Below are 17,492 nucleotides of genomic sequence, written 5' to 3' on the forward strand. Positions count from 1 at the left end.
GTTCGAAAGCACGTAAAAAATGCAAATAGAAAAATAAGGACTTTTGGTGGGAAGGTGCTCTGTGCACCTTCGGTGCTTAGTCATGCCGGCCACATGACCACAAAGACGTCTTTGGACAGCGCTGGCTCTTCGGCTTTGAAATAGAATGAACACCGCCCCCTAGAGTTGGGAATGACTAGCACATATGTGTGAGGGGAACCTTTACCTTCATCTAAATATTTATGTTTGGATGGTATTCTATGACATGACTGCAAGGATGGCATGGACAGTCATAAAATACTTCATCTCACCAGTTTGCTTTCTAATTGTTGTTGTTGTTGTTGTTAATCTCTTTATCCATTAAACATGAAACTCAGTCAACTGAACATTTAAAAATGTATCACAAATATCATTGGCTGATGGTTGATACAGGTTGCTGCCAGCATCCTAGGTATCAACCAAGTATCTTCTTAAAATGTACGATATTCTGAGTAGCAAGTGTTTTGCACTGGTGTTCCGCTGGTGTTATTGCAGGAAGCTGCAATTTCTTAATGTATTTTGTAAAATTCTTGGACATGGTTCCAAGTGCTCCGATGACAATGGGTATCACTGTCACTGTTACATGTTCCATCCATAATTGCAGAGTTTCAATGGCCAGGTCGTGATATTTCATGATGATGATGATGACTGTTATTGTTACAGTTAATAGAAAGCAAACTGGTGAAATTGTTCTCTACCACATTTCTCGTCTTTGAGGATGGCCTCTGTCAACCATTTGACATTTATTTCTCTGGACAAGTGGCTAGACTTCAGATTGTATAAAAATGCCTCTGGGCATTTGGACCCAAAAGTGTTCATGGAAATATGCTTCAGATATTTATTTGTTTAAAAGAATCTTATTTTTTTTCTTTCAAAAAAATGTGAGACATGGAGATTGTAAATTTCATTCCACAAAAATTCTTTGCAATTTGTTTCTCCCACAAAATATAGAGGGGAAGCAATTGGTTAATGCAAACAAGTATTAAAGCAGGGATGAAATCCAGCAGGTTCTGACAGTTTCTGGAGAACCAATAGTGGAAATTTTGAGTAGTTCGGAGAACCGGCAAGTACCACCTCTGGCGGGCCCCAGAGTGGGGTGGGAATGGAGATTTTGCAATATCTTTCCCCCAGGAATTGGGAGGGAATGGGGATTTTGCAATATCCTTTCCCTGCCATACCCACCAAGCCACACCACGCCCATCAAGCCATGCCCACAGAACCAGTAGTAAAAAAAATTGGATTTTACCACTGTATTAAAGCTCTTTCCCACAGTATGATATTTACCTAAAAGGAAGGCAACTTTGAATTTAAGAACAATTAAAAACAATTAATCAGTGGAACAACTTGCCTCCAGAAGTTGTGAATGCTCCAACACTGGAAGTTTTTAAGAAGATGCTGGATAATCATTTGTCTGGGTTTCCTGCCTAAGCAGGAGGGGTTGGACTAGAAGACCTCCAAGTCCCTTCCAACTCTGTTATTCTATTCTAATTATAAACACAAAGATGTCCTTTCATTCTCCTCTTCCGTCGTTTTTCCCCCTGGAAGAGAGGAAAGGACAGAGAATCCTATGTCACTGCAGTTGATCCTGAATCTTAATACAGTATTCCAGATTAACTGGCTGGACAGGATTGTCTCTGCATTGATACTTTAATCAATGGAGGTACATCTTATCCTTTAAGCCAGGGGTCTCCAACCTTGGCAGCTTTAAGACTTGTGGACTTCAACTCCCAGAATTCTGTTTTAAAGTTGCCAAGGTTGGAGACCCCTGCTTTAAGCAGATCTAAGAGATGGTCAACCATCTTGGCTGGGATTATACAAGATGCTTCTAAGGAATGCTTCTAAGGAAGATTTAACTTGGTTAGTTTTATTTTCAAGAAACTTTTTTTAATTAATTGAGTCCAAATTTAGCATACTGTACAAATACAGTTACAAGCCCCTGCCTTTATTCCAGGGGTGAAATGCTCCCGGTTTGGACCAGATTGCCCGGTCTGGTAGCGATGGCAGCAGGTGGTTCGGAGAACCGGAAGTAAAAATCCCTGTCCTCCCCACCTCGATGCCCATGCCCAGCTGAGCCACGTAATCACCAGAATTGTTTTTTTTTTTTACTTTTAAAAGCATTTTTTCTTCAGCCAAAAAAATGCTTTTAAAAGTAAAAAAAAAAACTTCTGATGATCACGCGGCTCAGCTGGGATTGTCAGAACTTTTTAAAAGCATTTTTTCTACAACCTCTTTGGCTGAATAGGTTTGTAAAAAAATGCTTTTAAAAGATTCTGACGATCAGGTAAGTCAGCTGGGATCGTCAGAACCTTTTAAAAGCATTATTTTACAACCACTTCAGCTGAAGAGGTTGTAGAAAAAATGCTTTTAAAAGTAAAAAAAAAAGTTGGCCATGCCCACCCAGTCACATTATCCCTCAAGCCACGCCCACAGAACCGGTAGTAACAAATTTTACATTTCACCACTGCTTTATTCTCTTCTTTCTTTGCATATCCAAAATAATTAAAGAGAAGCAGAAAAATGTGTCCCTTCTCTGATTAGGATATGATAATTGGCAGGTTTGTAAATAGCAATAGCACTTAGACTTATATAACGTTTCATAGTGCTTTACAGCCCTCTCTAAGCGGTTTACAGTCAGCATCTTGCCCCCAACAATCTGAGTCCTCATTTTACTAGCCTTGGAAGGATGGAAAGCTGAGTCAACCTTGAGCCAGTGAGAATCGAACTGCTGGCAGTTGGTGGAATTAGCCTGCAATACTGCATTCTAACCACTGCGCCACCACGGCTCACTAAATACTAATGTAAGAAATGGGTATTCTGATTTAAAAATTGCTTTGAATTTAGAATACCAGACAGTATTGCTTAGCATTTATAGAATCATTAGGTTTCAACTAACGAGCCCAAGCAAATAAGAACTGCAAGGCTGGATTCTTCCTTAAAGGACTTCATTATTGGGTACATCATATCAACAAGCTTAAATGCAAAACCAACTCTAATTATTCCCGGGGGTTACAGTGTAATTAAAATAGCATATGTCCCCCTTCCCAAGTGTCACCAGTCACATTGTCCAATAAAGTCAATTGGCGAGCTGCTTAGGCACTTCCCTATTTTCATCTGACACCTGCGGGGATGATCTTGGCTCCCATGTGGAAGATCGGTGTTGTGTGATGGGATTCAGCTGGTTCAGGCCAATTCAGGCCAGTTCGGATGAACCAGTTGTTAAATTGCTGGCTGGCCCTGCCCCTTCCTGCCCCTTCCAGGAGTCCCCACATGCCTTGTTTTGACTCCCAGATAAGTGCAGGGAGGCCTACTAACGGGGCACAGGAGGGGTGCGGTGTGGCCCCCCTGCATCCCATTTTTGCTCCCAGGAGGCTGCAGGAGGCCTACTAGACCCAAAACAAGGCCGGGGGAGGAGTGCAGCATGACGTCCCCCCCGTGTCACGTTTTTGCTCCCGGGGTGGTGGTGCAGGAGGCTGAGTGCTGCCTGTCATACCCACTGGCCATGCCCACCATGGCCACACCCACCCAACCAGTCATCAGCGCAGAGAACCGATTGTTAACTTATTTGAATCCCACCACTGCCTCTCCCCACAGAGTGTGGCAACTGAAAAACGTGAAATTGATGTCAGTCCAATTCGGTTTGAAGTTGACAGCTCATTCCTTAATACTTCTGTAAAACAGTTCTTGTTCAATGTTTCTTGTGCACTGAAGTTCTGAAAACTGGGTAATCTTTGTGGTTTCTTATTCACTAGTGTCGAAGTGATCCGTCTGGGCCAAAGTTATTTTATCAACTGGGACTTGCAGATGTATTATCCAGAGAAGGATACAGCTGCAAAAGCAAGAACTACCACTTTGAATGAACAGCTGGGACAGATCCACTACATCTTCTCAGACAAGACAGGCACATTGACACAGAATATCATGACCTTCAAAAAATGTTGCATAAATGGACAAACCTACGGTAAATCTAGTTTTTATTATGAATGATTACAGGACTTTCATGGTATAGAGGGGAAAACCCCAAAATAAATAAATAAATAAATATTTATAAGTAAATAAATAAAGCGGTGGCTCAGTGGCTAAGATGCTGAGCTTGTCAATCGAAAGGTCGGCAGTTTAGTGGTTCGAATCCCTAGTGCTGCATAATGGGGTGAGCTCCCGTTACTTGTCTTAGCTTCTGCCAACCTAGCTGTTCGAAAGCACGTAAAAAATGCAAATAGAAAAATAAGGACTTTTGGTGGGAAGGTGCTCTGTGCACCTTCGGTGCTTAGTCATGCCGGCCACATGACCACAAAGACGTCTTTGGACAGCGCTGGCTCTTCGGCTTTGAAATAGAATGAACACCGCCCCCTAGAGTTGGGAATGACTAGCACATATGTGCGAGGGGAACCTTTACCTTCACCTAAATATTTATGTTTGGATGGTATTCTATGACATGACTGCAAGGATGGCATGGACAGTCATAAAATACTTCATCTCACCAGTTTGCTTTCTAATTGTTGTTGTTGTTGTTGTTGTTAATCTCTTTATCCATTAAACATGAAACTCAGTCAACTGAACATTTAAAAATGTATCACAAATATCATTGGCTGATGGTTGATACAGGTTGCTGCCAGCATCCTAGGTATCAACCAAGTATCTTCTTAAAATGTACGATATTCTGAGTAGCAAGTGTTTTGCACTGGTGTTCCGCTGGTGTTATTGCAGGAAGCTGCAATTTCTTAATGTATTTTGTAAAATTCTTGGACATGGTTCCAAGTGCTCCGATGACAATGGGTATCACTGTCACTGTTACATGTTCCATTCATAATTGCATAGTTTCAATGGCCAGGACGTGATATTTCATGATGATGATGACTGTTATTGTTACAGTTAATAGAAAGCAAACTGGTGAAATTGTTCTCTACCACATTTCTCGTCTTTGAGGATGGCCTCTGTCAACCATTTGACATTTATTTCTCTGGACAAGTGGCTAGACTTCAGATTGTATAAAAATGCCTCTGGGCATTTGGACCCAAAAGTGTTCATGGAAATATGCTTCAGATATTTATTTGTTTAAAAGAATCTTATTTTTTTTCTTTCAAAAAAATGTGAGACATGGAGATTGTAAATTTCATTCCACAAAAATTCTTTGCAATTTGTTTCTCCCACAAAATATAGAGGGGAGGCAATTGGTTAATGCAAACAAGTATTAAAGCAGGGATGAAATCCAGCAGGTTCTGACAGTTTCTGGAGAACCAATAGTGGAAATTTTGAGTAGTTCGGAGAACCGGCAAATACCACCTCTGGCGGGCCCCAGAGTGGGGTGGGAATGGAGATTTTGCAATATCTTTCCCCCAGGAATTGGGAGGGAATGGGGATTTTGCAATATCCTTCCCCTGCCATACCCACCAAGCCACACCACGCCCATCAAGCCATGCCCACAGAACCAGTAGTAAAAAAATTTGGATTTTACCACTATATTAAAGCTCTTTCCCACAGTATGATATTTACCTAAAAGGAAGGCAACTTTGAATTTAAGAACAATTAAAAACAATTAATCAGTGGAACAACTTGCCTCCAGAAGTTGTGAATGCTCCAACACTGGAAGTTTTTAAGAAGATGTTGGATAACCATTTTTCTGGGTTTCCTGCCTAAGCAGGGGGGTTGGACTAGAAGACTTCCAAGTCCCTTCCAACTCTGTTATTCTATTCTAATTATAAACACAAAGATGTCCTTTCATTCTCCTCTTCAGTCGTTTTTCCACCTGGAAGAGAGGAAAGGACAGAGAATACATTATCCTATGTTACTGCAGTTGATCCTGAATCTTAATACAGTATTCCAGATTAACTGGCTGGACAGGATTGTCTCTGCATTGATACTTTAATCAATGGAGGTACATCTTATCCTTTAAGCCAGGGGTCTCCAACCTTGGCAGCTTTAAGACTTGTGGACTTCAACTCCCAGAATTCTGTCTTAAAGTTGCCAAGGTTGGAGACCCCTGCTTTAAGCAGGTCTAAGAGATGGTCAACCATCTTGGCTGGGATTATACAAGATGCTAAACTAAGGAAGATTTAACTTGGTTAGTTTTATTTTCAAGAAACTTTTTTTAATTAGTTGAGTCCAAATTTAGCATACTGTACAAATACAATTATAAGCCCCTGCCTTTATTCCAGGGGTGAAATGCTCCCGGTTTGGACTGGATTGCCCGATCTGGTAGCGATGGCAGCGGGTGGTTTGAAGAACCCGTAGTAAAAATCCCTGTCCTCCCTCACCCCCCCGTGCCCATGCCCAGCTGAGCCACGTAATCATCAGAGTTGTTTTTTTTTTTACTTTTAAAAGCATTTTTTCTTCAGCCAAAAAAATGCTTTTAAAAGTTAAAAAAAGCCTCTGATGATCACGCGGCTCAGCTGGGATTGTCAGAACCTTTTAAAAGCATTTTTTCTACAAACTCTTCAGCTGAATAGGTTTGTAAAAAAATGCTTTTAAATGGTTCTGACGATCAGGTAAGTCAGCTGGGATCGTCAGAACCTTTTAAAAGCATTATTTTACAACCACTTCAGCTGAAGAGGTTGTAGAAAAAATGCTTTTAAAAGTAAAAAAAAAGTTGGCCACGCCCACCCAGTCACATTATCCCCCAAGCCATGCCCACAGAACCGGTAGTAACATATTTTACATTTCACCACTGCTTTATTCTCTTCTTTCTTTGCATATCCAAAATAATTAAAGAGAAGCAGAAAAATGTGTCCCTTCTCTGATTAGGATATGGTAATTGGCAGGTTTGTAAATAGCACTAGCACTGAGACTCATATACCGCTTCACAGTGCTTTACAGCCCTCTAAGCGGTTTACAGAGTCAGCATATTGCCCCCAACAATCTCAGTCCTCATTTTACCCACCTCGGAAGGATGGAAGGCTGTGTTAACCTTGAGCCAGTGAGAATCGAACTGCAGGCAGTTGGCAGAATTAGCCTGCAATACTGCATTCTAATCACTGCGTCACCACGGCTCACTAAATACTAATGTAAGAAATGGGTATTCTGATTTAAAAATTGCTTTGAATTTAGAATACCAGACAGTATTGCTTAGCATTTATAGAATCATTAGGTTTCAACTAACGAGCCCAAGCAAATAAGAACTGCAAGGCTGGATTCTTCCTTAAAGGACTTCATTATTGGGTACATCATATCAGCAAGCTTAAATGCAAAACCAACTCTAATTATTCCCGGGGGTTACAGTGTAATTAAAATAGCATATGTCCCCCTTCCCAAGTGTCACCAGTCACATTGTCCAATAAAGTCAATTGGCGAGCTGCTTAGGCACTTCCCTATTTTCATCTGACACCTGCGGGGATGATCTTGGTTCCCATGTGGAAGATCGGTGTTGTGTGATGGGATTCAGCTGGTTCAGGCCAATTCAGGCCAGTTCGGGTGAACCAGTTGTTAAATTGCTGGCTGGCCCCGCCCCTTCCTGCCCCTTCCAGGAATCCCCACATGCCTTGTTTTGACTCCCAGATAAGTGCAGGGAGACCTACTAACGGGGCACAGGAGGGGTGCGGTGTGGCCCCCCTGCATCCCATTTTTGCTCCCAGGAGGCTGCAGGAGGCCTACTAGACCCAAAACAAGGCCGGGGGAGGAGTGCAGCATGTCCCCCCCCCCCGTGTCACGTTTTTGCTCCTGGGGTGGTGGTGCAGGAGGCTGAGTGCTGCCTGTCATACCCACTGGCCATGCCCACCATGGCCACACCCATCCAACCAGTCATCAGCGCAGAGAACCGATTGTTAACTTATTTGAATCCCACCACTGCCTCTCCCCACAGAGTGTGGCAACTGAAAAACGTGAAATTGATGTCAGTCCAATTCGGTTTGAAGTTGACAGCTCATTCCTTAATACTTCTGTAAAACAGTTCTTGTTCAATGTTTCTTGTGTACTGAAGTTCTGAAAACTGGGTAATCTTTGTGGTTTCTTATTCACTAGTGTCGAAGTGATCCGTCTGGGCCAAAGTTATTTTATCAACTGGGACTTGCAGATGTATTATCCAGAGAAGGATACAGCTGCAAAAGCAAGAACTACCACTTTGAATGAACAGCTGGGACAGATCCACTACATCTTCTCAGACAAGACAGGCACATTGACACAGAATATCATGACCTTCAAAAAATGTTGCATAAATGGACAAACCTACGGTAAATCTAGTTTTTATTATGAATGATTACAGGACTTTCATGGTATAGAGGGGGAAAAAAAACCAAATAATTGATTGCTATGAAAATCATACTGAAAGTATGTTCATCAAATGTTCCTCATCAAACTAAGATCATCTGAGGATTAAGCAGGATGCCACAAGGATATGTCCCCCATTCTTCAATATTTTCATTAATGACCTGGCTAATGAGATGGGGTGATGCTTATCAGATTTGTACATGATAAAAAATTGGGGAGAATAGCTAATTTCCTGAAAGGTAGAAATTCCAAACTAGATTATCTATAAATTAGAAAAATAGGTTGAGAATAATATTATGAAATTGGAGAGACAAATGCAAACTACTTAGAAAAGAAAATAAATCACGCAGGTATGGGATATATCTGTTAATTAAGACTTGTAAAAAAATTGTTGCAATAACTGATTTCAAGTTAAGTGTGAGCCAAAAGTATGATGTGATTGCAAAAAGAGCAAATGTAGTTTTAGAATAAAATCCACAAAATTATAATTTCTAAACTACACATTTCCCTCTGCTTGGCTTCTATCAAAACCCAGCTGAAGCACTGTGTGCAGACTGAAACGCTACACCTCAAGTAGTATTCAGCAAATGAGAATGGGTTCTGAAAATGAGAAGAATTGTTCAGAGTTTAGAAAGCGAGATCTACTGTGTTCCCTCCAAAATAACTGGAAAATAAGCCCTAGCATGTTTTTTCAGGATGCTCGTAATATAAGCCCTACTCCAAAAATAAGCCCCAGTTAAGACTGTCAGCCAGACAGACACATTTAGTACTGTATTTCCTCGAAAATAAGACCTAACCAGAAAATAATGCATCTTTTGGAGCAAAAATTAAGATAAGACCTGGTCTTATTTTTAGGGAAACATGGTATGAAGAGACTATGATAAAAGACTATGGTGAACAGATATAGCAGCACTGAAAGGATATCACATAGAAGAGTTCTCCCTTGCTCCAAAATGCACAATATGGTATAGAAGGCAGATTCCGAATGAATTTTAGGGAAAAAAGGCAATGGGCTCCTGTTTATTGGATTGTTGAGTGTTCAAGTGGAAGCATCAGCTTGGGATGCTTATATTTGGATTCCTGCAATAAGCAGAAAGGAAAATTCAAAGATCCCAATAGCTCTCTCCACCTTTATGATACCATGAACTATTTCCTTCACTGGTTGGTATAATCAACTTACAAGATTGCTTGCCACAAAGATAAAACAGCCTTGAGTGACTATAATAAAACATTAGGCAAATGAAGTAATGATTTACAATATGACAAGAGCAGACTGTAACTTTGCAAACAAGAATTCTCCTGGAAACCCTCAGTAGAAGATTAGGTTGATCTACCAGGTATTTTTGGCTATGTCCACATGGAGCTGCAGCTGGAAGATGAAATCGCTGATAATCTTGCCTCAGCTGTGCAAATTCCCATCAGGCTCTGTTTCTATGCATCTCTGACTTCCTACTGTACTCTTAGAGACACATGGTTGAAGGTGATAGGTTCTTCTGATAAGACAAGATAGGGCTTGCACCAGAGTTGATGTTTTATTTTGCTTTTCAGGAGACTGCAGGGATAAAACAGGCGAAGAGCATAACCATTTAGAAGTAAGTATAACAATTTATCTATTTTTTTATTTTACTTTTATTTAGTTATTAAATTTATGTGCTTCTCACTATCCAAAGTGACTCTCTGCAAATTTGGCAGAATTCCAGGAGCGAGTGTCTTTCTCCTACAACTTTAAGGAAAGGGGTAGAGGGCAGTGGTGGGTTTCAAGATTTTTTACTACTGCTTCTGTGGGTGTGGCTTGGTGGGCATGGCATTGCTTGGTGGGCGTGGCTTGGTGGGTGTGGCAGGAGAAGGATACTGTAAAATCTCCATTCTCACCCCACTCCAGGAGAAGGATAATGTAAAATCCCCATTCCCTCCCCATGCCAAGGGAAGGTTACTGCAAAATCCCCATTTCTTCCCGATCAGCTGGGACTCGGGAGGCAGAGAATAGATGCGGGTGGGGCCAGTCAGAATTTTTATTACTGGATCTCTGAACTACTCAAAATTTCCGCTACCAGTTCTCTAGAACTGGTCAGAACCTGCTGGAACCCTTTTCTGGTAGAGGGGCAGGCTTATGCTGTTTCTAATTGGGTAGATCATGTACTGCACGGGAGTAGATATCTTTTTGAATCTTGGGTACTGAGTGGTGATCCATTGTCTGTGAGCCAACATTTATGATTCCAGGGACAAGTAGATAATACTTGGAATATATATGTCACCTTGCTTGGTTTTCTTATTTACTTGCTTAGAATTTAAGCATTGAATGAATTAATCTGAATTAAATTCCTCATGCAAGTCATGAAGAAAACCTGGTCTTTCTCTCTCTTTCCCCTTTTTGTCTCAAATTTAACTCCTTTCTGGAGCCATCTAAAGGAGAGTAGCGGATGGTTATAAAAAAGGCAGAAATGGGTGGTTACAAAAATGGAAAGAATCAGTTTGTCTCATCTTGCTTAACCTGGTCCTGACTAGTGTCAGGACAACAGGTGCTTAAAATTACTGAAAATAAAATTGGAGACAGACTAAAGTGATGCAAATTTGGTGGACCATCTAACTAGCCCTGACAAAAATTATTTACAAGGATTCAAGGAAGCCATAGATGATGATGATGATGATAATTTTGCTACCTGCAATTGGTAGCTTTGTGGGATTGAATATGGCAGATTTAAAATGTGTTATCATATGGCAACTTTGAGCCAGTGCATATTTTTATGTTAGTGGATTATTGATGATTCCGAGTTCAGTAAATCATAGTATCGGCAGGAACTGCTTATGTTTTACTTCAGATTAATTTACTTCAGAAATTAATCAGGCTAGGACAGGGGTGTTAAACTCAAGGCCTGCGGGCCAGATCTGGCCCATGGCGTGCTTAGATCTGACCCATGGGGTTGCCCTGGAAACAGCGAAGGACTGGCCCATTCTACCAGCAAAAATGGAACTCGTGAGGGCCGCATGCAGAACATTCACTGGCAGAGGGTGGCAGGAGGCTGTTGTAGCTGAAAATGGTGCTTGGGAGCCCATTTTCACTTGGGCCACCACAGGTGCCCCTAACACTAGTGATGTCGAGCTGGCCATGCCCCCTGGCCATACACACCCTCCCCCCGAGGTCAAACACAACCCTGATGTGACCCTCAATGAAATCAAGTTTGACACCCTTGGGCTAGGAGTCCTCAGTCGTTTGTGGTTGGTAACCCAGGAGGAATTTTAAGAAGCGGTTATGGCCTTGGGAATCAAATGACTGACGAGCTGTTTTTACCAAAAGTGCTTTTATAGTCTCTTATGATATAGGTAGTCTTCAACTTACAATCATTTGTTTAATGACTGTCCAAAGTTACAACAGCGCTGAAAAAAGTGACTTATGACCATTTTTCCACACTTACAACCATTGCAGTATCCCAGTGGTCACATGATCGAAATTTGGCTACTTGTCATGTATTTATGATGATTGCCATGTATTTATGATGGTTGCAGTGTCCCAGGGTCATGTGATCACCTTTTTCGATCATCTGAGAAGCAAAATCAATGGGGAAGCCAGACTTACTTAAAAACTATGTTATTAACTTAATAACTTCAGTGATTCGCTTAACAACTGTGAAAGGTCATAAAATGGAGCAAAACTCACATAACCACTGTCTTGCTTAGCAACAGAAAATTTTGGACTCAGTTGTGGTTGTAAGTTGAGGTCTACCTGTATTATTATCTCAGGATTCCCCCCTGCCCCCTCTGTATTTCATTATGAGAACATGGGCAATTGCCTTTAAGTCAATGGTGGATATAAACACCTTAATATTCAAAATGAAATATTCTGGGAAGTAAAGATAGTAGGTGATGAGCATGCAGGTGAGAAGATCAGTGCCATGGGTGTTCTGTGAGGGAATTCGATCAAGGGATTAGTCAGTATTTAAAGTAATGGGTATCATTACTGTGTTGTATTTTATTTTTTATTTTTTTAGCAAGTTGATTTAAGCTGGAATGTGCATGCAGATGGAAAACTTAATTTTTACGATCATTACCTGATTGAAAAAATTAAAACTGGGAAAGAAACTGAAATTCAGCAATTCTTCCTCCTTCTGGCAATTTGTCACACAGTGATGGTAGATGCTAGTGATGGTAAGTGCTACCTGGCATGATCTGATATACTCCTAACCCTCTTTCCCCAAAAATAAGACCCTATCCTGAAAATAAGCCCTATCATATTTTTAAGCACGTGCCTAATATAAACCCTACCCCAAAATAAGCCCTACTTAAGAGCCTGCACAGCCGGCCACCTGTCCTTTCCATCTGGTTGCTTGCGGTGTCGCAGCCACAAGCTCCACAAGGAAGTGGAGCTGCCCCACGTGCCCCACATCAGCTTATCTCAGAGCCCACCCCCCCACAGCCAGGCCATCCATGCCCTGACACTTGCCTCATGGCGGCAGCATCAGCAGCCATGTGTAGCAGGAGCCCACATGGCAGTTGGCCCACTTCTGCTTGTGTGATTGCTAGTGCTGCGGGGGGTGGGGTGCACTGAAGGAGCTCAACCAGTCTCATTGTACATATGTTATGCGCTGACAATAAAGATTTGAATTGAATTGCAGCCATGAGGTGAGGCAGGTATTGGGGTGTGGATGACCTGGCTGCAGGAGCCCTGAGGTAAGCCAGTGCAGGGCATGTGGGGCACCTCCACCCCACCCCACTGCCTCGTGGCAGAAGCAATGGCGTCCCATGTAGCTTCCTGCCCCACCGTGAGCAATCAGAAGTAGTGGGCCTCCCATACATGGTGTGGGGGGGACGACACCTCAGAAAATAAGTCCCAGTGCTTATTTTGGGGCCCAAAAGACAATATGACGGTCTTATTTTCTGGGAAATGTGGTATTTAATATGCATTGTACACTGCCAAAGAATCTTATTTGTTTATTCATTTTGACCAGACACCCACTTCATATTTGTGACTGTGTGTTTAATTTTCAAAGTCTCTTATAACTTTATTCTTCCAAAGTATACGTTATTGAAAGGAACATCTGACCTACTATTGCAGATATCACATGATCATTTGTTGGCCAATATTTGCAGTGCCAAGAAACCATTTTGCTGACATTGGTGCTCAAAGCATTCTCTTATCTCATAATTTTCCACCTCCTAAACTCTAGCCCACATTCAACAAATTTATCTTGGTTACCAACTGACTCAGAAGCATGGTTAGCAGCAAAATATCCTTTACTTGCTTCTCAGTTCTATATGAGGTCTTTAATAAGGTATGATTTTGCAGTTCAACAGAATGAGAAACAATCATTACTTAGGTTTGGAATAAATCAGATTATTGAACCAACTTCAGGACTGGTTTAATGGCAGTGAAGATACAGGTAGTCCTCAACTTACAACCGTTCATTAAGTGATTGTTCAAATTTACAACGGCACTGAAAAAAAGTGACTTATGACCGTTTTTCACATTTACAGCTTTTATTGATTGATTGATTGATTGATTGATTGATTGTTTCAATTTCTATACCGCCCTTCTCCCAAAGGACTCAGGGCGGTTTCCAGCCAAAGTAAAGATAGTTAGTACAATTTTTAGGACCAGTTTAAAAGGAAAATTTAGATTTGGTTGAAGAACTTAAAACCAATAAAACTCCTTATTAAAACCCACTAGGCCAGTCCTGCACGGTGAAACAAAAATGTTTTCAGCTCACGTCGAAAGGTCCGAAGATCAGGGAGTTGACGGATACCTGGTGGTAACTTGTTCCAGAGGGTTGGTGCCCCCACAGAGAAAGCCCTCCCCCTGGGCGCCGCCAGCCGACATTGACTGGCCGACGGCACCCTGAGGAGAACCTCCCTATGGGAGCGCACTGGTCATTATCGTTTTGCAATTATCCCCATGGCCACGTGATCAAAATTTGGATGCTTGGCAATTGGTTCATACATATGACAGTTGCAGTGTCCCGGGATCATGTGATCCCCTTTTGCGACCTTCTGACAAGCAAAGTCATTGGGGAAGCCAGATTCACTTAACAATCGTGTTTCTAACTTAAGAACTGCAGTGATTCACCTCACAATTGTGTTACTACCTTAACAGTTGCAGTGATTCATTTATCAAATGTGGCAAGAAAGGTTGTAAAATGGGGTAAAATTCCCTTAACAAATGTTTCACTTGGCAACATAAATTTTGTGTTGTGATTCTAAGCTGAGGACTATCTGTGTCCTTTTTGCCACCATTGTTGTTCAAACCACATTCTGATAATAGAATATCTTGCCTGATAATCTGTTAAAATCTGGGGCTTGGAGGTGACTCTAGAACAGGGGTCACCAAACTTTTGGACCTCAGGGACCACTAAATTCATAATTTAAAATCCCGCGGACCACTAATATGATTTGCCTAACGATGGCTGGCTGGGCGTGGCTAGGTGGTCGTGTGATTGGGTGGGCATGGCCAAATCAATGTCACTCATGTCAAGGGGTACCTCGCTGGTCTCTACTTGCCCCTTGCCTCCCAGCACTCCTTGCCTCCCTGCCCAGGCTCCTGAGGGCCCCAACAGGAAGCAGTTGCTGGAGCTAAGCAGCCACCACGAGAAAGAGTTGACAAAACAGTTCAGTTCAAATTGTATCTGACTGAGAAGGAAGCTCAGCAGAAGCACCTCACTGAGGACTATAGCATAGGTTTTCCAAGCAGAAGGAAGACCTGCGGGAGTGCAAGGCCAGGTACCACCCGCTGGAGGCTCAGCAGGCTGAGATGGTCAGCCACTTCCAGGTCATGTGCAGTTCCACTGGAACAAGGCCCTCTGGCTCTTCACCATCAGCAGCATTTCCCTCCAGCCTTCGCCCAAAGCCCCACACTAGGAGGCTGAAGCAGACCCCAAGTCAGAATTTCTGCCTCCCTCCGACCCACACAAAAAGACCCCAAAGGGGGAGAACTCTCTGCAGCAACAGAAACGTTCATTGCACGTATCTGGCCCAGGGGGCATAGTTTGAGGACACCTGATTTAGTGCAATATAAAAAATGCAAATAATTTTTCTGTGGACCACCAAAATTTTCTTGCGGACCACCAGTTGGTGACCGCTGCTCTAGAAGGTCCTATAAATTATTTTACCAATATGGAAATGCCACATGTGCACAGTGAGACAATCCGCATAAACCTGGTGTAATACACTACTTAAGATACTGTTTTGGACTGTGGAGAATCATGTACAAGTCCTAACTTGAGAGCTGTTGCCCTCACTTAACTCGTACTAGATTACAGAGTTGTTGTTGCTGAAGATGACACAAAGGGCAACTGTTGTGTCTGCGCCCCCTGAGCCGGGCCCTCTGCCAGAAAGTGATTCGGAAATTGAGAGGGAAGGGCCATCAGGACTTACCTCTGGAGCACCAGCTTCCCTGGCTCAGCTCCAGGAGCCAGAGGCAGGCCAGGTGGAGGAGATAACGAGGCCTCTGTCCCCTGACTCTTTCCCCCCTCAGGCCACAGCTCCAGACCTGGCTGATGGCAATCAGGCTTGGGTGGACCCTAGGTTTCATAGGCAGGAGAGGCGGGAACAACAGAAGCAGGGGTGGGGCAGGCCTAGGAAGTGCTGAATCACGGAGCCACACCCCACAGAGTATAAAAGCAGCAAGAGCTGCTATACCACTTCGTGGCAAGCAAATCAACTGCTTAGAGGGAGAGATCTTGAGCTGAAGTACTGTTTGTTCCTGGTTTCCTGGCTGACTCACCGACATCAAGAGAGATAACAGAGAGACTTGGCAGACACTCGCTAGTTTGCTGCCAGAGCTGATAGTTGCCATGGACTGATTTGCTGGCTAATTAAGTCATCGCTCGTGTCTCCCAGACTGGGGTGAGGGGGAAAGAACAGCAACTCTATTTTTGCCACGTTGAGCTTCCGGGAACAAAGGCTGTTGATGATGAATAAATAAAAGAATGAATATATGCTAGGGGTGTCAAACTCAAGGCCCGGGGGCTGGATCCGGCCCACAGGGTGCTTAGATCTGGCCCACAGGGCCACCCTGGAAACAGTGAAGGACCAGCCTGCGGTGCCTCTGCTAGGGAAAACAGAGCTTGTGAGGGCCATGGGCGGCCCTCCCGAGCTCCGTTTTCCCTGGCAGAGGGTTGCAGGAGGCCATCGGAGCCAAAAACGGAGCTCAGGAGCCCATTTTCACTGGCAGAGCGCTTGGGCCACCAGAGGTGCCCCTGATATGTTGAGCTGGCCATGCCCACCCTGGCCCCTCGAGGTCAAACACAACCCTTGATGCGGCCGTCAATGAAATTGAGTTTGACACCCCTGATATATGCAATAAATAAATACTAGGAATGAGATAGGTTTGTTAACTGCAGCATCAGTTTCCAAGGAATGTAAGGATTTCTTATTGGGTTTTTTTTTTCATCAAGGTGAGCTCAACTATCATGCTGCTTCTCCAGACGAAGGGGCATTGGTAACCGCAGCCAGAAACTTGGGTTACGCTTTCCTGTCACGCACACAAAATACCATTACCATAAGTGAAATGGGAATTGTGAAAACCTATGATGTGCTTGCCATTTTGGATTTCAACAGTGACAGAAAAAGGATGTCTGTTATCAGTAAGTCAACAGCTTTTTTCCAGTTCTAGAAAAAGGTAATACCACAGAGTTCTATTTAAGGAAGAAAATGCCTCAGCTTGTTGGTCTTAAAAGAAAAATAATTAAAATAGATGCTGTTCTGGTATAACTTCATACGAACAGTCATATTAGCTTTGAGCTTTACTTCTCCCATGCAATCAAATTCCATATTACCTAATCTTAGGACCATGAAGATGGTATCAGCTTAGCAGGCTATGCCTCTTGTTCTTCATGTGCTAAGCCAAATCGGTGACAGAGTCCCCTAAGGGCAAATCACTATAGCTATATAATTCATCATTATTAGGGTTAAAATATTTGGCAACATGAGATGAACATCTCCCATACTTTTGCCCTAAAGTTTGATTGTATTTATTTACATCCCAAGGACTTGGAACAACTTACCCATATTTTTTGGAGTACGAGATGTTCCGGACTATAAGACGGACATACCTTTTTTGGTGAGGAAAACAAGAAAAAGAAATCTGCCTCTGTCTCTGCCTCCCAGCAATTTTGCCTCATTGCAGCAAACAGCACATAGCCTGTTTTTCTTTCATTTTCATTTTCAATATAGCTTGATTAGCACAAGGAAAAAAAAATCTGCTCCCAGCAATTTACCTCCTTGCAGCAAGCAGCAGAGACGTGCGCAGCAATAGGCAATGGCAATCCCTGTAGCCTGAAACAGCTGAG

General features: G+C 42.7%; 1 protein-coding gene across 2 annotated transcripts in view; it reads left to right on the forward strand.

The window, feature by feature from the left end:
• The first annotated feature begins 7,972 nt into the window (after positions 1-7,972).
• The window catches only part of ATP8B1 (ATPase phospholipid transporting 8B1), a 36,646-nt gene continuing 27,126 nt past the window's right edge, over positions 7,973-17,492 (forward strand). The window contains exons 1-4 of one of the 2 annotated variants that reach the window (XM_058170488.1): positions 7,973-8,177; positions 9,763-9,806; positions 12,201-12,357; positions 16,599-16,787. In XM_058170488.1, the coding sequence (XP_058026471.1) occupies positions 8,021-8,177; positions 9,763-9,806; positions 12,201-12,357; positions 16,599-16,787 (547 nt within the window). In that variant the 5' untranslated portion in view covers positions 7,973-8,020. The remainder of the gene's footprint in view (positions 8,178-9,762; positions 9,807-12,200; positions 12,358-16,598; positions 16,788-17,492) is intronic. The other variant, XM_058170489.1, reaches the window with a different exon arrangement.

Source organism: Ahaetulla prasina, chromosome 2, assembly GCF_028640845.1.
Source record: "Ahaetulla prasina isolate Xishuangbanna chromosome 2, ASM2864084v1, whole genome shotgun sequence".
Classification (NCBI taxonomy): Eukaryota; Metazoa; Chordata; class Lepidosauria; order Squamata; family Colubridae; genus Ahaetulla; species Ahaetulla prasina.